Genomic DNA, 21,165 nt, shown 5'->3' with positions numbered 1-21,165 from the left:
CTTACTGGACTTTTCCCACCATATCCAATAACTTGCCATGGATAACTTTTATCACTTCAAAACTGCAAAATAAAGGGATGAAGTCACACATGCACTCTGATGTTTATCCTTAATACCCAATACACAAGCAATTAAATGCATATGTAGGTTGCTGTGTTTAAAACTTAGTCTATGTATAGTGGCAGAACTACAAAGATGCTGAAAGTGTTACCGGTTTGTGTACAACAGACAAAATGGTCCCAGAAGCAGCAAAGACTGACCCACACCTACCATTACAGCCTCCCCAGTTATGATACTTGCAGAAATAAATCATGTTACCCAGGACTGATAGAGCATCACTAAAAGCTCCTCCCGCCTCCCATCCAGCTTGTATTTGCCATCAGATATTAACTGCTACATTCCAACAACTCTAGATGAGCGTGTCCATTTAAAGCAGTTTCAAAGAAAATGTAGTTTTAATTTAAACACACTCCATCTTGAAGGAATACATTCTTTAAGAACACTTAGCTCATATTTAATTCTTCTTCTTTATGTGAAAGCCAAAAGAAGCCTGAATTCTAATTATATTGATCTACAAGATGGTACAGAGACAGTGGTTATTGACATACTTGTTATCTGTTCACCTACCACATAATATAAGTTTGGATGACAAGAGATAAGAAGCAGCACTGTGAAATATCATGAAGCCAAAAACCTCACTAACAAAATCCACTGTATTTGACATTTAGTACCTTTGAGAACAAGCTATAAATGGGGTTGCAGAACAGATGTTGTGCTCCTCTAGTTACAGTATGTACCAAATACTGGTACATGAATTGCACAATTCAGATTTGTTTGAATTAAGAGAGGCATAGGTTCATGGATGATATACACAACTGTATGATAGAAAAAGTGACCGAAACTTTTCCAGCTTCCCAGGTTATTAACTACAGACTTGCACTGCATTTCAATTAGAGTTGAAACTCTTAAAAATAGAGCAGTGCTCAGACAGCCTTCCAACTAAGAGCTCTCAAAGAACTAGTCCCTACAAACACTATTCATTAAAGCTTCTCACTTCTGCAACAATAAATGCCACCATATTTAAAAACTATTTTCTGTCAACTAGGTCAAGTTGTCTGACCAGCAATAATCTTTGAGACTGAGTAGAAGACAATGCCTTTCCATGTTCAGCTAATAGTGTTAGTATAGCCTATCAAGAAAATGAGTTACTTGCTAACAGAAGTGTGACTTAGTCTGGCAGAATTTACTAACTCAAATACGGTACTACAGATTATGCAAAAATGTGAGATCCATGAAAAGACTTTAAGGCTACAAAGAGTTTATGCTGAAAAGGTGTAAGTGAGATTCCGGTCTTCAGAACTTGTCTTAAGACTTTCACCCTTGCAATTATTTAAAAATGGAGGTTGGTCGTGACAAAGTTGAGAGGCACTGCTGCACACAGAACTAGGTGACCTTGCAAACTGAAAGTGGAATAAAACTACCAAAAACTAACACAATATGATCGGTGTTTCCTTTCCGCTGTCAGGCCAGTTGTTCCCAGCACAGCCAGAAAAAGCCATGCCCTGGTGTGGCACCCTCAGAGCCCTCACCTGAAGTTCCAGCACACAGGGCAGCAAAGTTCTTGCTCAACCGGGCTCTTCATTGCCCAGTTCTGTGTAACTGCTTATCCACTACAGTTCACAAGCTCCATTTTTAGTAAAAAGACTAAAGAGCTGATTTTTGTTAAGAGATCAAAGTGGAAAGCAGAAGAGAAGTGCTATTTAAACTCAAACAATTCTGACACAGAAACAAGCTGCTAAGAATGGAACTGGCTCGACTAGATCAATGTAATGTTCAAGAAAGCTTTCCAAATTAATACGAGTAGAAGGAACAGAGGCAGGGTTTAAGAAATATACTGACCAATCCAAAAAGGGCATCATCACATCAAGCCATGAAACAGGAAAAGAACTGGAGACCGCAACGGGTCCTTTCAAACAGAGTTACAGTAAATAGCTCAATGTGTGAAACACAACAACAAAAAAATGCTATCTGTCAGATAGACGTGTTATATAAATTCAAGGAGAACCTAGCAAAATACAAAATTGGAATTTAATTAAGCTGAACTGGAGCAAAAGCCTTCCAGTAGTCTTGCTGCTGAGAGCCCAAGAATATGAAAAGTACAGAGCGCTAGCTTTGACTCAAGGCCCATTTAAACTTCCCACTGGAGGTTAGTGGGGAAGATAATTTTGAAAAGGCATTTCTATTAAGTTTGCAGTCAAAGCTCTCACTCCTGCTGGATCAATACTCAGATCAATATACACGCTTAGACAGAAGTCAAGACAGACAGTGAGTGTGACTTGATTACCTGGGCAAGTCATCTAAACTACCAGAGTATTGGGGAAGATCTTTCCTATTGCCTGACGCTGTCTTGAACATAAGGAACTGAACACGACAGGTTCACTGATACTTGGAAATTTAAAGGAAGAAAGAAAAAAACTTGCAATAAACAGATCAAGACTAAAATACTGATGAAAATACTACCCTACCTACAGTTTTAACATACCTTATTCTGATAGTATTTTCATCATAACTTATTTTCTATTTTAACTGATTGAATGCTACCACAGAAAACAGATTTCATTTCTTTATCTGGGCTGCTAGGCTCAAAAAATCATGAAGCAACAACTGGAGTAGTTGAAAAAGAACATGGGCCGTGTCCTTTAGCTGCCAAGCCAGGAACAGCACAAGCTGCAGAAGCCTCCACACGATCTCCACTGATTTTACTCAAAGACATTTTTGTCCTCACAGGAGCACTTATCAATGAACATTTTTCTATTCACTTTACGAGTGAGGGATTGTCTACTTAAGGCTGAGAATACTAACTCTTATTTTGTACAAGTTGCTCAGCGCCAACAGTGCTTGCCCTTCACTACTTCAGAACTAAAAATGAAAACCAAGAATAAAGGACTGTGAAAATCTGTTCAATATGAAGGACCTTGCAAGCAATTAAATTTCATAACCAGACCATCCTTTCTTTGAGAAGCGCTGAAGAGTCAACAGCAAGTTGTTTTACTTGTATTTTATGATGGTCTAAAAAGCACTTGAGATGAGGGCTTTTTTGAGATGAGTTTGAGACCAGTTTTGTCTGATTCAGGGGAAAAGACATGGAACACTCCAGCATTCCTAAAACGCTGATGAGCTTCCTTGCAAGTAGAAGGGCAGCATCCGCTGCTACTTGATGACCATGAAAGGTCTAAGGTCTTAAAAATTTTACTCTAAAATGAAGGAAAATAGGATTATTTTGGCTACCATAACAAAGATGCTGTACAATATTAGAAAATTACGCTCTATTCAAGAATGAACAGTATTTAAACAAAGCAAGAAGACAAGAGGAAGAGACAAAATAGAAGATGACAAAGCCTTACAAAGGCAGAGATGAATCTGGCAAGACTTCAGCTATGATGGACTCTGCCCTCATGTCAGAACAGCTAACAGCAAGGACTAAATACTCTGGGAAATTTTTCAAATAATCTTATTTGCTGCAGAGTGGCAAGAGTGAGTCTACAGGCCAAAAGTCATACATTGATATGTATATCAAAATTTCTGCTGGTTAACCAGAACAATCCAAGACAAGAAGTCAAAAATACTCAGTACTATAATGAGCTACAAGGCTGAGGGATCGATCTAGCAACCAATCAGGTACTTCACATAAACGTACAGGGCCCTTTATGTTCATATTTAAGCCTGCCTTTGTGTCTGATGCTAGAGCAATGAACTCTACTTACTCCTGAAATTGTTCTCTGTACTTAGACCTCAAAACAACACAGTTCAGCCCTGGCTCATTTCTTACATGGTATCTTGCATATTAGTCTGCAAAGTGTCTGTGACATTTGGATCTGAGGTGAAATTTCTAAAAAAACATTAATTTTCATTACACTTCTAAGGGAAAGATAGATTATGAGTTAAACACATGCAAACAAAATATAGCAGAGGCAGGAGCTGAACTCAGAATATATCTGGTTAATATCTGAACCAGAAGAACACAACAGATTTTATTACCTTTTTATTGACGTGACTGAATAAACAAGAATGTAGCCATTGATGTCTATGGAGTACGTCTGAGGAAATATGGAGTATTCATCCTGTAGAAGGAATAATTGCATTTAAGATTACTTACTGCCACAGTTCAGAACTTGATGCTAGGAGATGACCAGCAGTAAGTTGGTCACACTTCAGGACACGAGGTGCAGGACCATCTTATATGAGTAGTAGTTTCAGAATTAAGTTTTTTCATCATAATGCCAGATGGGGAATCTCTACCAAACCAAGAGAAAGCTAAGGCAGTCTGTGTACTCTAGAAGGTTAATCTACAGCTTTTTTCATTTATTCCCTCTAAGACTACTGATCAGCTAAAGCTATTCCAAATCCTTTTATCCTGCTTAATTATCAGTTTGTATTGGTACAAAACATCTATTCTGTCCTACCGCTAATTAGCTATTATGCCTCTTATCTCGCTGGTGCGCCTCTTATCTTGCTAGTGTTACATTGCAAATTCCTCATTTCGACAGGATCTAGTAATTCATAATTTCAGGTGGCACTGGTCGCATCTAAAGTACCTAAGGGATCCGTTTCAAAGCACCTAAGTGTGGCTTACTAACTAACTAATGCTTACCAACTGGAGACATAAGAAAAATAGTTATTAGCTGCTTTATTACACCTAGAAGGTTTCATTATATGACAAGCATTTAGCTAAAAAAAGTCCTCACAGAAACTTAGTAATTGTATTCATTACCCCTGTAGAAAAGGAATTGACCAAATAAGGAAATTAAACAGACTGAAATATTGCAGGAAATGCAACACAAATGCTATGAATTCCATGTTAAAAATCTCAATTGTTCTGATACATGTTTCCAGGAAACATTTACATTTTGACAAGAGTCACACTTCCTAATGTACAAGTTCTCCAAGTTTTAAACCTGTGCTTCTTGAGATGTTAATTTTAGCTTAGGATCACATAACCTCTCTGTATATTGTCATGACTGAACAGATGGAACGGTGCAGTCACACAGCTTAAATCCAGACAGCCAAAAGGAATCAAATTTACTTAGCTGGCAAATGAGGAAAAACCCTTTATAAATCAACTTCACAGATTCAGCCAAAGAAGTTTGAAAGAATAGCACTTGACAAGAGGTGCCCTTATTTGCCTTTATTGCTACACACTGATGGCAGCCCCCCCATCCTCAGTGAAATGCCAAACTGCCATTTCATTTGGCTGCGTAATCCCAAAGTCAACACTGCAGGGATCCAAGCCAGTCTGCGTGTAAAACAGGTGAAAGTGCAACTCTGTAGTTGTTCGGCTTTACCCAGAATTTCTGAGGATTGCCCCAGCTGGAATTCAGCGTTGGGCAAGATTCCCTTTTGTGTTCCTCTCCTGTGATCCTGTACCGAGACTCGAGTTTAACTGAACTACGCAAATCTGAACAGATAACCATGAAAGGTAAAAAGGCACGGGACAGGAGTACCAAGAAAAATAACTGCCATAACCTCAACTGTTTCTAATTCATTACTTCATTTTTAGCTTGTTAGAAGGAAGAAAAGCTGCTACACTTCCTGGAACTTGTGGGTCACATTAAGAACTTTGCCAAGTGATAAAACAATGTAGCTATAACTTTTCAAGTCATAGCCAAGTTTTCAAGCACATAACAAACCTACAATATAACCTTGCTACGCTGCATACACATGAGGACTCCCTATGGATCACTAAGAAAGACAAACTTGAGAAGGAAATGTGTTCAAGCCACACCTTCCATAACCCAACATCAATTTTCCACTCTAACCTGGGAGCCAGAACTCAAAGTTCAAGTCATTCAAAGGAAGAATCATATCTGAAAATGACCACAGGCTGGGAAATAACTTATTTTTGTTTTATAATACTGTACAAAAGTAAATCAACCCTGAAAATAAACCTCAGCAATTGAGGGGGACATACTTTTTAGAAGGGGCTGTTGCAACAGGAGAAGGGGTGATGGTTTTAAACTAAAGGAGAAGAGATTCAGGACAGACATGAGGAAGAAATTTTTTATAATGAGGATGGTGAGACATCATCCCAGGTTGCCCAGAGAGGTAGTGGATGAACCATCCCTGAAGACACCCCAGGCCAGGCTGGACGGGGCTCTGAGCAACCTAAGCTGGTGATGTCCTTGCTCATGGCAGGGGTGGCACTGGGTGAGCTTTGGAGGTCTCTTCCAACCCAAAATGTTCTATGATTCTATCAGGTATGTCACTGATGAAGTGACGCTGCCTTCTCAGAGGCCATTTCTTTCTCAAAGAGACATCCCCATGCTACAATTTGAGATGTAAGGCAAGCACACATACTGGCACAAAGTGAAACCCGTGGAGCTTGCTCTGCTGCTCACACCACACAGCCTGCCCCCCTCAACCCTACTATGCTCTGCAGAATAGTCCCCATCAAAATCTTGCCCCAGCATGAGTGGCCACTATTGTGTTTTTAATCCCTTCAGACACCTCTGACTCATTACTAGTGGATGTAGCGTTGCTGATTACCACCACAAGCTGAAACCATATAAATGCAGCACGGTTGTTCTTAAGTCATGTAGTTCTCTTCAAAGAAAGTGATCAAACATACCTGGAAGGTTACAACCTTCTGAATAGTCTTCCAGGTATGAGCAAGAGTTCTTCAGTCTTAAGTAGTGGCAGCACGTAATTACAACACTAACATTGTTTAAAGCTACTCATAGTTTGGAAAAACCCAAAGGCAATAATATCAGAATTCACAGAAGGTAAGCAATAAGAAGTTTAAGATAAACATAAGGGGTTTAACAGTCCTTGTGCTGTTTTCTTTCCCTAATTTAGTCTTTCAAAAACTGCATGGAACGTGCAAGTTCATCCAAGCAGCGCTATGTAATGAATACCTCTACCTCAGGAAGCTACTGACCAAGCTACAGGACACGTGTTCCTCATCTCCTCCTGCGCTCCCCATCATTACATGAAGGCTCAGAAGTACATGTAAATCATCACTTCCTTAAAAATGTAAACAAACTGCAGCAGTTTACTGGTAGCCTGGTAAGTACTACCTATATGCACTTCTGCCTACTGCCCATGACTGTTTCACAAGTCATGGTGGTTTAGCTGGAGCACACAATTAAGAAAATTTAATGAAAAACTTCTTCATGGAGTACTGAAGGAACATTTTCCACCGAAAGCAAGATTGCTAGTTTAGTCTGTAAATATCAGGCAGGCTGCTTATGAACTTTTGGTACATCAGAGTGAAGGCAGTTCCTCCTTCACTTTCTTTTTTACACATACCTTCAGACAGGAGAAAAGAAAAAAACAACAACCAAAAAAAAACCAAATCAACAAAGCCTTTAAATAAACACTGTAGAAACTCTTTGGTGACTAAACAAGAAGGCAGAATCATTTAAGTTAACCTTCAGATCTGAACACATGGTTGGTACTGACTTAGATCTGCAGCAGTATGAGTACCTGTTGTCTGAATAAACATTCAAAGAGAACTTACTTGGCCAGCAGTGTCAACCAGCTGAAGATGATATTCTTGGCCATTTACTGTGATCAGTTTTGTAAATGCTACAAGAAACAAGAAATAACATGTCAGAACTACACACAAGGAAGGCATCAGAACTCATTCATCTACGCCATCATCAGCCAAGGCACTACAAAAAAGAACTGTAGTTTTAGGCTTGAAGTATCAGTACAAGGCTAGATCAGGTGGCTGTACTTCAAACAAGCGTACTTAATGAAACTCAGAAATTTACTTTAAAATTTCACATTTTGGAAGATTTTCACATTGGATTCAGCATTTTCTTCTTTACTTACTTCAGGGAGTAAAAAGTTTTTACACGTGTTTCTGAGAGACTTCCAGGCAACTGTAACTTGTGGTAACACAAGACACTTAAATACAATTAGCATCAAAGCTAACTTTGAACTTATAGGATATTCTCCTCACTTTCCAAGGAGTTCAGCAAAATCAGTTTCCTAAATGTAAATAGCATGAGCGATCTGGATTAAAAAAAAGAAAGAAAATTCTTCAGGGCCTGAACCACACACAGCCTAACTTACAAATACACTAGACCTACATAATGAGAGTTTAGCTAGAAGCTCACAGTTGCTCCCAGCCTATCTAGTCCTCAGGAAGGACATTCAGTCCCTGAACATGATGAAAATTGCTTCTCTCCCTCAGATTCATGAAATGCCAACGCACCGTGAGCTGAGGAATCTTACTCAGTGTTTGTGTTATGCAACTGCAAAAGCAAGCAGTGTCACAGCCTTTGTAGGAATAATGTACTACCCAGCACTTCATGTACTAACCAGAGCACACAAACCTGGCTTCACTTTGGCTCAAGACACAATCCCTGGACAGTACTGACATAATGAGTTATGTCTGTGTTGTCTTTTGGTTGTGGTGGTTTTCCCAAACAATAAGAGTCTTAAGAAGTGGCATCTTTCATTGCACTGATGAGCAGGGAAACAGCAAAACTGCAGTGACGTGTTCATCATACTTTGAATTGTCCAACAGCTTCCCAAAGCTGCAGAGTTGAATGTTCTCAACCCTGCTGTACAGTCTCCTGCCTACACCCTCTGGGTTTTGTATGGGGTCTCGTAGGAGCTAAAGTTCACCAACTTTCCTCCTCCCCCCTGACAATGCTCGCTGCCCTGTCAAGCCTCCACAATGCAAGTATTATCTTAAGTAAGTGGGCTGAAATATCTGAAACTGGAGGTTTCAACCCACCTAGTGAATCAAAGCACTCTTTAAAGAAAAAAAAATGGAGCAATTCAAGCAGCAAAGGCAAAGTAATGCAGAGTGTCTAAATAAACAGTAAAACATAGTTTCCTTTACAACACAGACAAGTGCAATTTGAAATGGAGCCTCAGAGAGCTCCTACCATAACCTGTCTGTCCCCAAGAAAGCTGCTTTAACACTCATGAGCTGCTCTCAAATCACCAGCTGGATGCTGCTGTTATTGCTGCATAAAGTTTTAGGGTTATGAAGCAAGAATCCACAACAGCTTTTTGCCTTGGCTGAACACTGTGATGGGGACAGAAGCAACCGTGTGTTTGAACAGATGTTAACGTGCAGCATTGCTACATGCAATACCGTCGCTGCAAGCCGGAGGGAAAATGGACTCATTTGGAGAGGTACTGCATTAACAGCAATATTAAAAGTAAGTCTCTAGTCTCTTGACACTTCACATACACATGAAAGCACTCTGCAATCACAGTAGCTTCAAGAGCCTCACGAAGTTAATATTTAAAAAGAGACAGATGGCAGCTTTTTCAGACTATTCTAGAAGCCGAGAATAGAGCAGAGACATCACCATCGGCAGTGGAAGCGGAGCGTGACAGAGCCAGGGGAAGGGAAACTGGAGGAGTCACCACAGACTGGGTGAGGAGAACTGATAGTTCAGTGCAGAGGCTTGTAGCGCTCAAACAGCCCACTGTGAACACAACTCTGCTTTGATGCAGCCATAGTTAATGACACCCATCTCTTTGCTGAAGCTTTTTAAAAATATTCCTGATAAGAATTTCATCTTGGGAAAAGCTGCAGCTGTATTAAATGTGATCAGCGATCCAGAAGAAGTCTCCACTTTCAATTCCATCACCTCCCATGCTGGGACACGTCGCCTTCTGCTGCGGCCAGAAGCAAGACAAACAACCGATAATACGATCATGGCACGGTGTGGTTCTGCTCGGCGTGCCAAGGACAGATTTCAGCAGAGCTGGACAATCTCCGCAGTCCTAGCTATAATTTGAGCATCTGCAAAACACAGCTCATGAGCTCAAGCAGGGCTGTGGGGCAAGGCCATGGGTACAGCCAGTTTTAGCTCCATGAGGCACACAGATCTCAGAACAGGACATGCTTACAGCTTGTAACACAACCGAAGTGTGGCTATAGGAAGAAAGCTGCAATCCTTACCTTCACCTACAACTGTTCTTAGTTCTAATGCATTGCTGAAAATTGCAGGATTTGGTGCTGCAGTGAACAGCACAGCACCCAACAGATATAAGCCTATAGTTGAGGGTGCAGCAGTCGGCTGCTGCATTGCAAAGAAACTAAAGCCACTTTGCCCTCAGAGAAAGTTCTGGGAAAATTACATGGAGAACACAGCCCTAAATGCTGCTACAGCTCAGATCTGAGTAAATTCCAGTTAGACTAACATGAATTAAATTATTTGCACATGCGACTCAAATGACAGCTGCTGTGAAAAGAAGCCATTATGATTAAAAAAAAAATACTAGCAGGCTATGAATGCAGGCTTTTAGATCAACAGTGCTACTGAGTAAAGGTACAAGAGTGGTGTAACATTAGTCCCATAGAGCTCAATACAACCACCTTCTAAGGTTTCCTCAATTACTACCTTCCGCATCCCATTCCACTTGTCCTCATTGCAAAGTCGATGCCTGATGTCAGGACATCTTTTACAACACTGGGATGTGTAATGCAACAGAGCTGTGTTTATTTTTCCCAGAAGCCTCATTTCCGCCCCTTGAGAAGGCTGCTCAGCAGCAGCGCCTGGGAAGCAGCGTATTTCACCCTTCCGGGGCAGCTGCCATGACGTGCACGGAAGAGCTGAACCTTAGAGATACTTCAAGCAGACCCATCTAAACCTCTACAAGTATCTCCTCCACGACTACAAGGCTTCCTCCAGCTCCCTTCCCCTTTCTAATAGGCTTCTAACTCACAGGCGCATTTAAAAACCCCCATGGGATGGAGGTAGGAAGCCCTTGGGGAAAGGCTGTTCCTTCCCTTAGGGAGCTACTGAGCCTGTTCAGGGGAGAAGACAGAGCTGCAGCACAGTGCTTGCAGCCTCTCCGAAACTGCAAGGGAAAGCAGCCAGACAGGGCTCAGAGGAGCTGGAAGAAACATGTTTGAGACTTGGGCAGTCAAGTCAGCTTTCCTGCAACACACAAAAATCACTGAATTAATAAGCAAAGACATCCCTGCAAAGACAGGGGTGGCTGGAGCTACCTGCACATCTTCTTTAACTAATCTTTCTGACCTATTTGCTTGGAGTTCTAAATTAAGATTCTAGACATATTCCAGTGAAATGTTTGAGTTTTAAATTGTTCTGGTCTTAGCTAATCTGCCTTCATAGTCCAATCCAGCTCAGTGTCCACACAGACACCCTCACAGAAGCATAGAATCATTCAGTTGGAAGAGACCCTCAAGATCATCGAGTCCAACTATTGACTTAACTCTCGCACTAAGCCATGCTCCTAAGAACCTCGCCTAAGCATCTTTTAAACCCCTCCAGGGACGGTGACTCCACCACTGCCCTGGGCACACACTCCTGCTCCACATGGATCTTCCCTCTCCTTCCAACATGCCCACAAGTGATCATTCCACTAGTTTCTCCACCTGCCTGTCTCAGAATAGCCCCCCATCGTGGTGTCACTCCTCTTGGGACATTCAGAAAGCGAAAAATCTGGTTTGCTGGGCAATTAATTCTCACCTCTGCTGCTGCCACAAAATGCTACAAGTTACTCTTCCTGATACATGAGTTTAGTAGCAACACCTTAATTCAACACGCTTGGTAACTTAAATAAACTAACTTTTCTGGTTCTAATGTAAAATAAGCAAAGGAAAATGCTGCAGTGAAGTAATGTCAACTTTAACAAATACTAAGTGAAATCTGAGGCAGCTTATTTTCCCTTTACGACTTCTGAAGAAGGCAAAAATTTTTTATACTGCCAAAATGAAACTACTAGAATATTAGATCTTATTCCTGTCATTCAAGGCTTATATTCTATGTGACTTGTTCCTTTCAGAGCTTAACTATAGCTTGTCTTCAATACAATTTAGACTCAATTTTTTGTGCAAGTTTTATTATTTGAAGATAAAAACTATAAACATTAAGCTACCAGCAGTACTGCTACCTTCTACCCTTTCATCAGTGCTGGTAGAAATACTGTAATAAGTTATCAGTAACAGTTTTCCAGAGACAAAAGAGAAATCACATAGGCCAGACTATTCTTTAGCCTGTATTCTTTTCATTTCCAAGTTTTGTGACACTGAAGTAGACCCAATCACCAGACAAAACAGAAAAGGTTTTATAACCTGCTTTAAAGCACTGGAAAAATGTAACATTCTCCAACAACACCACTAGGATAAGAACATGGACTTCTCAACCCCTTTTGCCAGCATTGTCAACCAGATTTGAAATGGCAAGCTAGGAAAAGAATAAGAGAGTTGATCATGTACTTTGTGTCTTATGACCCTGCACGAGATCAGAAACATACAGCTGGGAGCATCAAAAGACTGATCAAAGATTTCTATTCAGAAAAACACTTTGAAAAGATTAAGAACTTAAATCAAAATAATGATTTTATACTAATCCCATTAAAACTAGTTTTATATGTTTTTCTTTTAAAAAAGACACCCGTCTGTAATATATTTTATATTTTAGTGGTAAATTTGGAAGTGTTATCTCTTCCATTCTTCACAGAAGCATTTTTAGAGCATCTTCTTTATCAGGCCTTAAGGATGGGACAGATTTTCTGCTGTCTTGAATCTCGATGTACATCTTTTATGTTTTCAATCCCTACTTCCCAGCAATGTGTTCTCATGGAAGAAGGGCCTTTCAGTTTTCTACCTTTCAGAAAGTAAATTCATCCAGCCATGCCACAGATCACAAGGTTTTCACCAGATGAATAATGTCATTTGTTTTCTGAACAAGTAAGAAATCAAGTGAAAAGTTAAGCCTTTTCAAGATGCCCCCATCCAAAGTTTGCATGGTCATGACTTGATCAACATTTAGAGTTCAGATCAAGCAAGCAGCACAAACTACAGGAGCCAAATAAACACAGAATTCATCCAGAGTGTATTTTCAAGTAGTTAAGAAATGCTGCCAGTGTGAGATATACAACTACAGTTACAGACAAAGGGTTTCTGTGGACGACAAGAGCTTGTAAAGGATGAAAACAAGCCAACCTGTACCAAGGTGTCAAAATCCCAAACCAAGATACAGATTCAGTATTTTGCAGAGATGTTGATCCCATGTCCCACAAGTTTTATTCATTCCCATATACTTGCATGAAGCTTTTTAACAGATTACTTTAAATAATTTGCATTTACGTAGCACAGTGAAAAATAACCTGTGCCAATTGATATTAAAATTTTGAATGCAGAAGCTTAATCCCCAATATTTTGTTAGCAGCTTTAATTCAAAACAAATCTTATTTATAATTCTAACAAAGTAAAAAGGGATGTTGGGAAGTGTAAATATTAATGACATCTGTGTGTATAATATAAAGACAGGTTGTTCAGGTCGAGGGGTAAATTATCCCTCCTAACTTGCTAAAGATAATGTAGAACTTCTTCAAAAAGCAGCATTTGAATTTCACTTTTAAGAAATAATCCTGAGTAGAATATCTTGACAGCTACTGTTTCATAATTATTACCATATGCATCCAAAAGAAACCTCGTTAGGCTGATTACTTCACCCAAACTTCCAGAGTATCACACAGGCTTAACATCCTACTGCACAGGTTCAAAACAGTAAAAATGTGCTACCGCTGCATTTCACAAGTCATTACAATACAAGATCTCCAGGGTTACAATAATGAAATCAAAGTTTTATTTGCCACATGATTAAAGTGAGCCAATATGATAGAGTTACCCAGCCTAGCACCACAGTTCCTCAAGCACTTTATGACCACTGCTAGCTCTGTAAGAGGTGGAGGGATTATAAGGAATAGAGGGTAACTCACCTCTCAAGTGACTTGCTGCTCTTGGCAGCAATTTTAGTATTAGTATCTTTACTTAACCACTATTCACAAAGGCACTAATGTTAAAAAAAACTGCTAAGAGAAAAAAAAGGACTTGAGAAGTCAGTTACGCAGTATTTGCAGCAAGCTGATTGTGTACCAGGCTTCTTAGCAAGCAGCTGGAAATGAGAAATTAATTGTATATAGTGGCACATTTTCATACAGGTATGACATACTCAATTTGAAAGGCCCTAACCATATTAGGGGAAGCAGATGTCCAACGACACACATAACACAAGAAGGTGATGTATTTTAGCCAGACTGATTAGCTTTTCCTTCATTTAGTGTTAAGAGTTTAGCTGTTTGGAGAAATACACAGTGATTTCCACACTGCAATACCATAAGCTTGGTAAGCATTGTTTAAAAGGTTAATAAAACTTAACATTAAAGTTGATTAATTAACTGTTAATATGTAAACACCCACGTGAGTAGTACGTATAACCACAATGGCTTCTGATAAAAGTTAGTTAGGTACAGAAGAACAGCTTGTCAGTTACTTACTGTTCTCTATGGTTGGATCATATGAATCAACAAACTGTCCTTCCACAAACTGAATCGTCAGTGAAGATTTTCCTGTAAAGCAAGGAAAAGATGATTTGTATTGAAAACAAGTCTTCAGGCTGTTACCACTTCACACTTACTAGCAGATACACTAATGTTTGTATAAGAGCCAATATGAGCTTTGTATGGTTCACTGAAATATCTACGCATGACAACTGACCTATTTTTAAATTAAAGTGCCTATTCCTAGTAACTGTGTCTCCTGAACATATAAAAAGTAGTGCAAGAGCTACTCAGCACGTGTTCTGCTTTTGTTTTAACACAGCGTAATTTGTCTCCTATTGTTTAAAACAAATCTAAAAGTTGCAGTGTCCAATCCTCATAAAACTAAATTTAACAAACTGTTATACTTGGAAGGTTTTTCTGTTGAGAAGCATGGAAAACTAGAAATAATTTTCAGTCATTGAACAGAAAACTAGGAACTTGGATGGAATTGGCCAAATTGGGTTTGACTAGGAGACTGGACATGTCTCCCACAACAAAAAGATGATCTCAAAATTCCTCAGATCAATATACTCTCCTCTCTATTAACCCTGTTAATGTCATATGACTTTTAAGCGTATTGACTGAAGAGGCATCATTGGATTATTTTTTTTAAAAGCAATCTGAATGCTACTTTTACAGACAACGTGCCCAGTTTCAGCTATGATGATCTGATGGTACACTCTCCAATAAAGAGCAATGCAAAATGTTGCACTTAGTAGCAGATTGAGAGAATGAAAAGTAATTTAGTCTTGGAAGATTTTACAAGATGGTACAAAGGAATCACATACATTGACCATAAAAAGCACCTTTAAAGCTCTGCAGCTGAAGACTTTTCAAAGCGTTACTGAAGGTCTTGACACAATTTCCATTACAGCACATCTTCTACATTTGGGAATCCACTAGATCCTATTACATTACGTTTACTGGACAAATATACTCTCACAAAGATTGCCAAGTGCATTAGCTGCTTTTGGACATGAGCATATTCTTCATGCTGCTTTATACTCTTCTCATTGGCAAGAAGCACAAGCAAAATACAACCTGAAGTTAAAATTTAGACACAAGACCATCCTACTCAGCAGAAGCCTCTCAATGACATCAAAAGTAACCGATGTTGTAGATGAACTAGTTTGTGGTAAAACTGTTTTCAATAATTAATTGCTTTGGATAAAGAGTGCCCATTTGCAGTGCTGAGACTATGCTATGTTTATGCTTTGCTGTAGAAAAAGAAGTAATTTTGTTAGACATTCTAAAAAAAATGGCAAGTCAGACAATGTACAGAGATGAACATGATGCAAAGAAAATTTGGATTAATATTTGTGATTACATGTGCAGTCAATTCCTTCATTAACTGCAACACTTCCAGCAGTGACTTGTCCAGGAGGAAAGATGAAAATCTTGTACAAGTATCACCATTTTGGAATTTTCCAAAAGCCATAACCTTCACCAACTCACCGCTTAATTTTAACATCACTGCCCAGCTCTGCCATGCTTATCCCTTTGCTGTCTCTTATCGACCATGCCAGTTTATTCACGATATAATGCGAAAAACCCCAGCACATGATCTTTTAAGAGGGGTCTTTTCTCAAATTAAGTTCTTAGTTACCTTTTTCCTGATACATCTAACAGTGCAACTACAGGTAACACTCACTGTGCATGAGTTTACAGAGAAAATTGTACTTCAAACTGCTGCTCCAGAAAGGGTGGGGCGGGAAGCAACCGTTAACATCTAAAATCATCCTAATAAGGACAGACTTAAAACCGAGACTACACATCTTCACAGCTTTCTGAAACTGTTTATTTTGGACACCACCTAGAGAACAAAAACTTTCAACCTATTTCTTCTTCAGCTATAACCTTACGACGTTGCTGCCCAAGTTCACGCTTCCAGATTCTTTGCCAATACCAGCACATTAAGCACTCAACTTTAAGCCAGTTAACTCTTCCTATATTAGGGTCTTACATATTCAAGATAAGAGGAGATAGGTTAAGCACAGATCATCACTGAATGTTTTTCCTAAGAAATATAAACTAACTGAAAGACTTGACTGCTACCGTCTGTGTTAAATCTGGAAACTGAATACTAGAAAGAATTGGAGCCAACAGAAAATGCTGCATTTAGCACCCAGCTGTATTAATTACTGCTTTCCTCCTAACAGTGAAAGAGGAGGAAACAGAAACAGATCAAACCAGTATTCCAACACACTCTTCCCAAATTCCTCCAAGCTTTGTGAGGAGCATTCCAGTAAGAATGTGTTTGTGCTCAGCAGAGGTCACTGGCTGTCCTAGATAAGCCATGGGAAGCTCTCCAGCCTTGGATTCAGCCACCTACCCCTCGGGACAAGCACGCTAAACCAAGGCTTCCAAAGGGGACATAAGAAATTTTAAACCCAAGTCATTAACACCTCCATGCCTTGTCTCACACAGGACCCTGTAAACAGCTTGGCTTGAACTTTGTCCCACAGGTTCCATTCCAGGCCTTTGACCTACACTCATGGAGAGGAATATGAAGTTCACAATTGAGGTCTACCTCCTCTTTCCCCAGAAAGATCAGGCAACATTTGCATTTACAACAGAAACATGACATCCACGAAGCAGGGCCCAAGAACTGCACCCAGCTGCATTTACTACCGTGCTAACTCCATCTCGGAGCAGCGCACCATGGCCACGATGTGCAGGCACCACCAGCACACTTCAGCCTAAAAGGACAAGAGCCTGATTCCAGCAGCAAAGACTTGATTAATTGATTACTCAAGAGTGCACACCCCAAAAAAAGGCTCAGCTCTAGTATGTTCTCATTCAGAACAGACACCGAATGGTTTTTAGTTTGCTAAGCTTTTCCTTGTAGCATCCTCCATGCTGGTACCTTTAGTGTCTCCACTGTCCTCAAGTTTTAGGAAAATAAACATTTGTTGAGACCAAAAGGAGAAGTGTCACGAGCAAAAGCAAGGCAAAGTCTGCTGGAAGTGGTTCACTAAATTGACAGATACCTGTGATTTTAAGACGAAAAAGCACTTGCAAAATCTTACTGGAGAAGATGATGGTTTAACCTTTTGACTCTGTTTAGAACCAGAGAGCTTAAAATTACTAGGAATAACTAAATGAATCACATAAGGGCAACACTGGGGCAGGGCAACAAGATTACTCTTCCAGCTGTACTTGCTATGGTAACTCAAAGCACCTGATACTACTCTCTATGGCAGAGGAGTTGTAAGCAAAATGCTCCAAGTTTGCTCACTCTCCCACTCCCTGGAGGAACAAGACAGAAGGTAAGCGCTGAGAGGAATGTGTTTTACAAGGGTTTAGAATACAAGTCTCACGTGGCCAAAGCTCAACTGAAGTTGTCTAGAACTATCCAGAGTATTTGCATACACAATTTGTTATTTATGATATGATGTGGGAGTGGTAAAGAAAAGAGTTTTGCACTGTCAAAACAGAAACGGAACAGGTTTTGAGACAGAAAGCCATTTAAAAAAATAAAGCTGTCATATTTCTGTTCATACAAGAGAACACTCGCTACGTAAAGCTGAATGTCCCATAAACAATGACTAGTACAGTCACAGCACATCAGTTTCAAATGCCATTGCAATTGTCCAAGAAGCAAAAGGATGAGTAAAAACTCCATTTGGCAATTGTTTTGCCTTGACAAGAGCTGTGGTATTTAATCTAGCCTTAAAAATTCAAGTTTTACAACACTAGGCAGTTTACCAAGAACATGAGTAACCGAGCACGGGTGGGTTCATGAAGAACGGGTGTCCCCCCGAAGAGGCCACATCGTCTCTTGGGTACCTACCACCTGCCTGGCAACTCCCCACATCTTTCAGTCTCCAGGCAGAGGGAAAGCCCAGATGAAATTCTCCTCCACAGAGACTTCCCCCAAGCTCAGGAGGCAGAAATTACGCAAGCGGCCAGCAAGCGGGTCCAACACCAGCTCCACAAGCGAGCCATTGTGCAAGCCCGGCTCTGCAGCTGCCGCTAACGTGGCATCTCTGCCGTGACGGCCACTGGCACCGGCGGGCAGTTTATCTCAACAGGAAGAATTTCTCAATGCTCGAAATCATCTGCACAAGCAATCAGTAAACAGTTTGATAGGGTCAAGAACAACAACTACTGAAGAGCTGCAATTCTCCATTCTGTTAGAATTTTAGATGCACAGTTTCTTTAACCCATCTTTTCCCCTTGAAATGCCTGCTTATATACTTCGATTAATCATTAAACAACAGCTGGCTGGAACTAATCCACTCCAACAACAAGCCTAGCATCTTAACTAAGCTAGTCTCTACATAGATGTTACTTACAGAACAACGTAGCTTAGGTTTTGTCACAAAAGGTTCAAGAAATTGCATGGTGAAATGCTGCCAGCCATAGTAAATTAAAGAAGACTTAATGCATACTTAGCTTTCAATATCTCACACACAGCTATGCTCAACTTACTATGCTTCAGATATGAAGTTTTCAGACTAAAAGTTACACTCAATTTAACTGGAATGTTGGGATCGTTATGAACTTTAATTCAGAATACCAAGATGCACAAAACAGAGACACTAGCATTTCCACAGTGGAGATTATCTATGCGCCCTCAGAGCACAGAATGGGACAGAATAACTGCTTGGAGGAGATGGAAGTGTTTTAACTGGGTAGCAAATGGAATTACAGCATCAGTCTTTGACAAAAATCTTTTCACAAGATAGCAGATGATCTCAGAACTCATCACTAGCTCATCATTCATCTCAGGCTTCATCATTAGCAACTTTCCACGGTTAATTAAGATTTTTCCCCCAGGTACTAATTATGGCTATGTACTATAGTTGCTATTTTGCTGACCATTGCTATGTAGCTCAGTGAATCATTCTAATGACTATCAAAACGATACATCTGGGCCAATAAAGAATTCTGTTTCTAAATCTCTGGAGACAGTCATACAATGAGCAGCTTGTGTTTTACTCAGATGAAACTTAAATCTACTAATAGACTTTTAATCATAAGGAATTATCACTTACAAACATCTACACAGACAGTTTTACCTATTTTGTAGTGATTTCCTTGTGACATCAACGTTGTGATACCAGGACTATTTTTTTTTTCTTTTTAATGCTTAAGAGAGAAAACTTTCACTGACACAGAGCTCAATTGCTGCACTTGCTCGTATGATACTCATGCTCAGTCTGCAACCAAAGAGTGGTGGCATTAGTCTCTCAAAGTGCTGACTGAGCTTTCCAAATGACAGACTAAAGCATCTGCCCTTACAACCCTGTGAGAGCCAAAGTCTGAGGACCTCAGTGAGACGCCTTTTGGTAAAGTAGTGAGGGACCTCAAGAACAGATGAGACCTTCATGACCAACTAAAGAGCAGATCAGCATTTCAGGGCAACATAAGCTCTTCAATTTCTATGGCACTCTATCCCATTGCTACAATTGTTCCCAGTCTTCTCCTGTTTTATCTTCATATTAGGATGGAGGGAAATATATGTGACAGTCTAAGGAAAGGAACTGTAGCAAGAACCACTCCTGTTGTTAAAAAGAAGGTTCACATGACAGTGTGTAACACCAAGAACACAGCCTGCAGCGAGAAAAGGACACATGCATTACACAATCTTCTTGAGGTTTATCAAAGGTATTCCTCCGCAAGCCAGACGAAATCCGAGAGGCTGTCATTTCGGAAGGAAATCAGATGACTTCCTTGATTTTCGTCAGATTTCAAAGCAGTTAGTCAAACTCACAAGTGTATTTGCAGGTTGGCTACAATGAGCCTTCAAAACACAACCCAAGAGTCCTAATAATGCTATTTCGATCATCTTTTCTGTAAGAACAGCAGAGAGCAAGTGCTTTATTCCCTCGTATGTAACAGCAAGATTGCTCCATCCTGCTGCAGTGCTCAACCCTCAATGTTCACTTGCACTTTGTCACGACGTATTAGGTGTCCAGGCAAATACAGACAGAAAAATTTCTCTGTTTTGCTGCAACAGCTTAGTTGTCACTTTCAAGTGTCCACTTTGTCTCCATTTAAGTCAGCAACCACAGCAAAGGATTGTCAGAAGGAATGTTCTAGTTATTTCAATGCACAGTCCAGTTACCTTTGACTGCTACCCTTGCTGGCAGAAATGCAAAGTACTACAGTTTGCCTGATATTTCCCTTTTAATGAGGTAAACCAATTTTAATTCCATGTGTTTACTATCAGTTTCAAAGATGGAAGAGCTCTTACAAAGCCTAAAATACCCAGAAAACTTCTGCAGCACACATCTCACCTGGCCATGGCATACATGCATAGGTGGCTGCATTCAAGATACTTTAAACAGGTCAGAGGAACGGCATCCTGGGCTCTCCTGACTACAAAGGAAATTTAGACATCCACATCCAATACAATCAACCAGTATTTGCTCAGATAAATACCACCCACTGTATTCTCTTCAGACTTCTTGCAGAAACTGGGCATCCCTACGGCACCTTCTCACCTCCCTCCCCACAGCCCAATGCCTAAAATATTTCAGGTGGTGGCAGAAATTCAAACGCAATTCCACTTATTGGGCATGTGCTGCTAGCCTAATTAGCAAGTCTATTCCTAAACTAAGGCAGTACAACTTGATACACTCCATTTCTAAAGGGAACCTTATTAGAGTCTGATCTTTAAGCTTAATGTTTCAGTTTATGACACACTTAGAGGGAAAGAGGCTGAACTTTGTACTGATTTTCCCCTGAAGAGGCAAAATTCAACTTGTACTGCTGCGTGGAAGCCAAGTCCTCTCTCCCCATGCACACACATCAAGCAGCTAATTAGGTGTCTAAATGAACCTGACCTTTCCTTGGATCATCAGGTACATACAATACTTTTAGAAACTG

The 21,165-nt window shown here is 40.1% G+C and overlaps 1 protein-coding gene across 2 annotated transcripts in view; it reads right to left on the bottom strand.

Moving 5' to 3' along the window:
* The window catches only part of RHEB (Ras homolog, mTORC1 binding), a 42,531-nt gene that overhangs the window by 9,309 nt on the left and 12,057 nt on the right, over positions 1-21,165 (bottom strand). Inside the window, exons 2-5 of one of the 2 annotated variants that reach the window (XM_080339834.1) lie at positions 14,284-14,355; positions 7,517-7,584; positions 4,039-4,121; positions 6-62 (exon numbers count right to left, since the gene is read on the bottom strand). In XM_080339834.1, the coding sequence (XP_080195960.1) occupies positions 6-62; positions 4,039-4,121; positions 7,517-7,584; positions 14,284-14,355 (280 nt within the window). The remainder of the gene's footprint in view (positions 1-5; positions 63-4,038; positions 4,122-7,516; positions 7,585-14,283; positions 14,356-21,165) is intronic. The other variant, XM_080339835.1, reaches the window with a different exon arrangement.

The sequence above is a fragment of the Nesoenas mayeri genome, assembly GCF_963082525.1.
Source record: "Nesoenas mayeri genome assembly, chromosome: 2".
Lineage (NCBI taxonomy): Eukaryota > Metazoa > Chordata > Aves > Columbiformes > Columbidae > Nesoenas > Nesoenas mayeri.
Note: the sequence above shows the minus strand (reverse complement) of the source record. Positions and strands in the feature narration are given on the sequence as shown.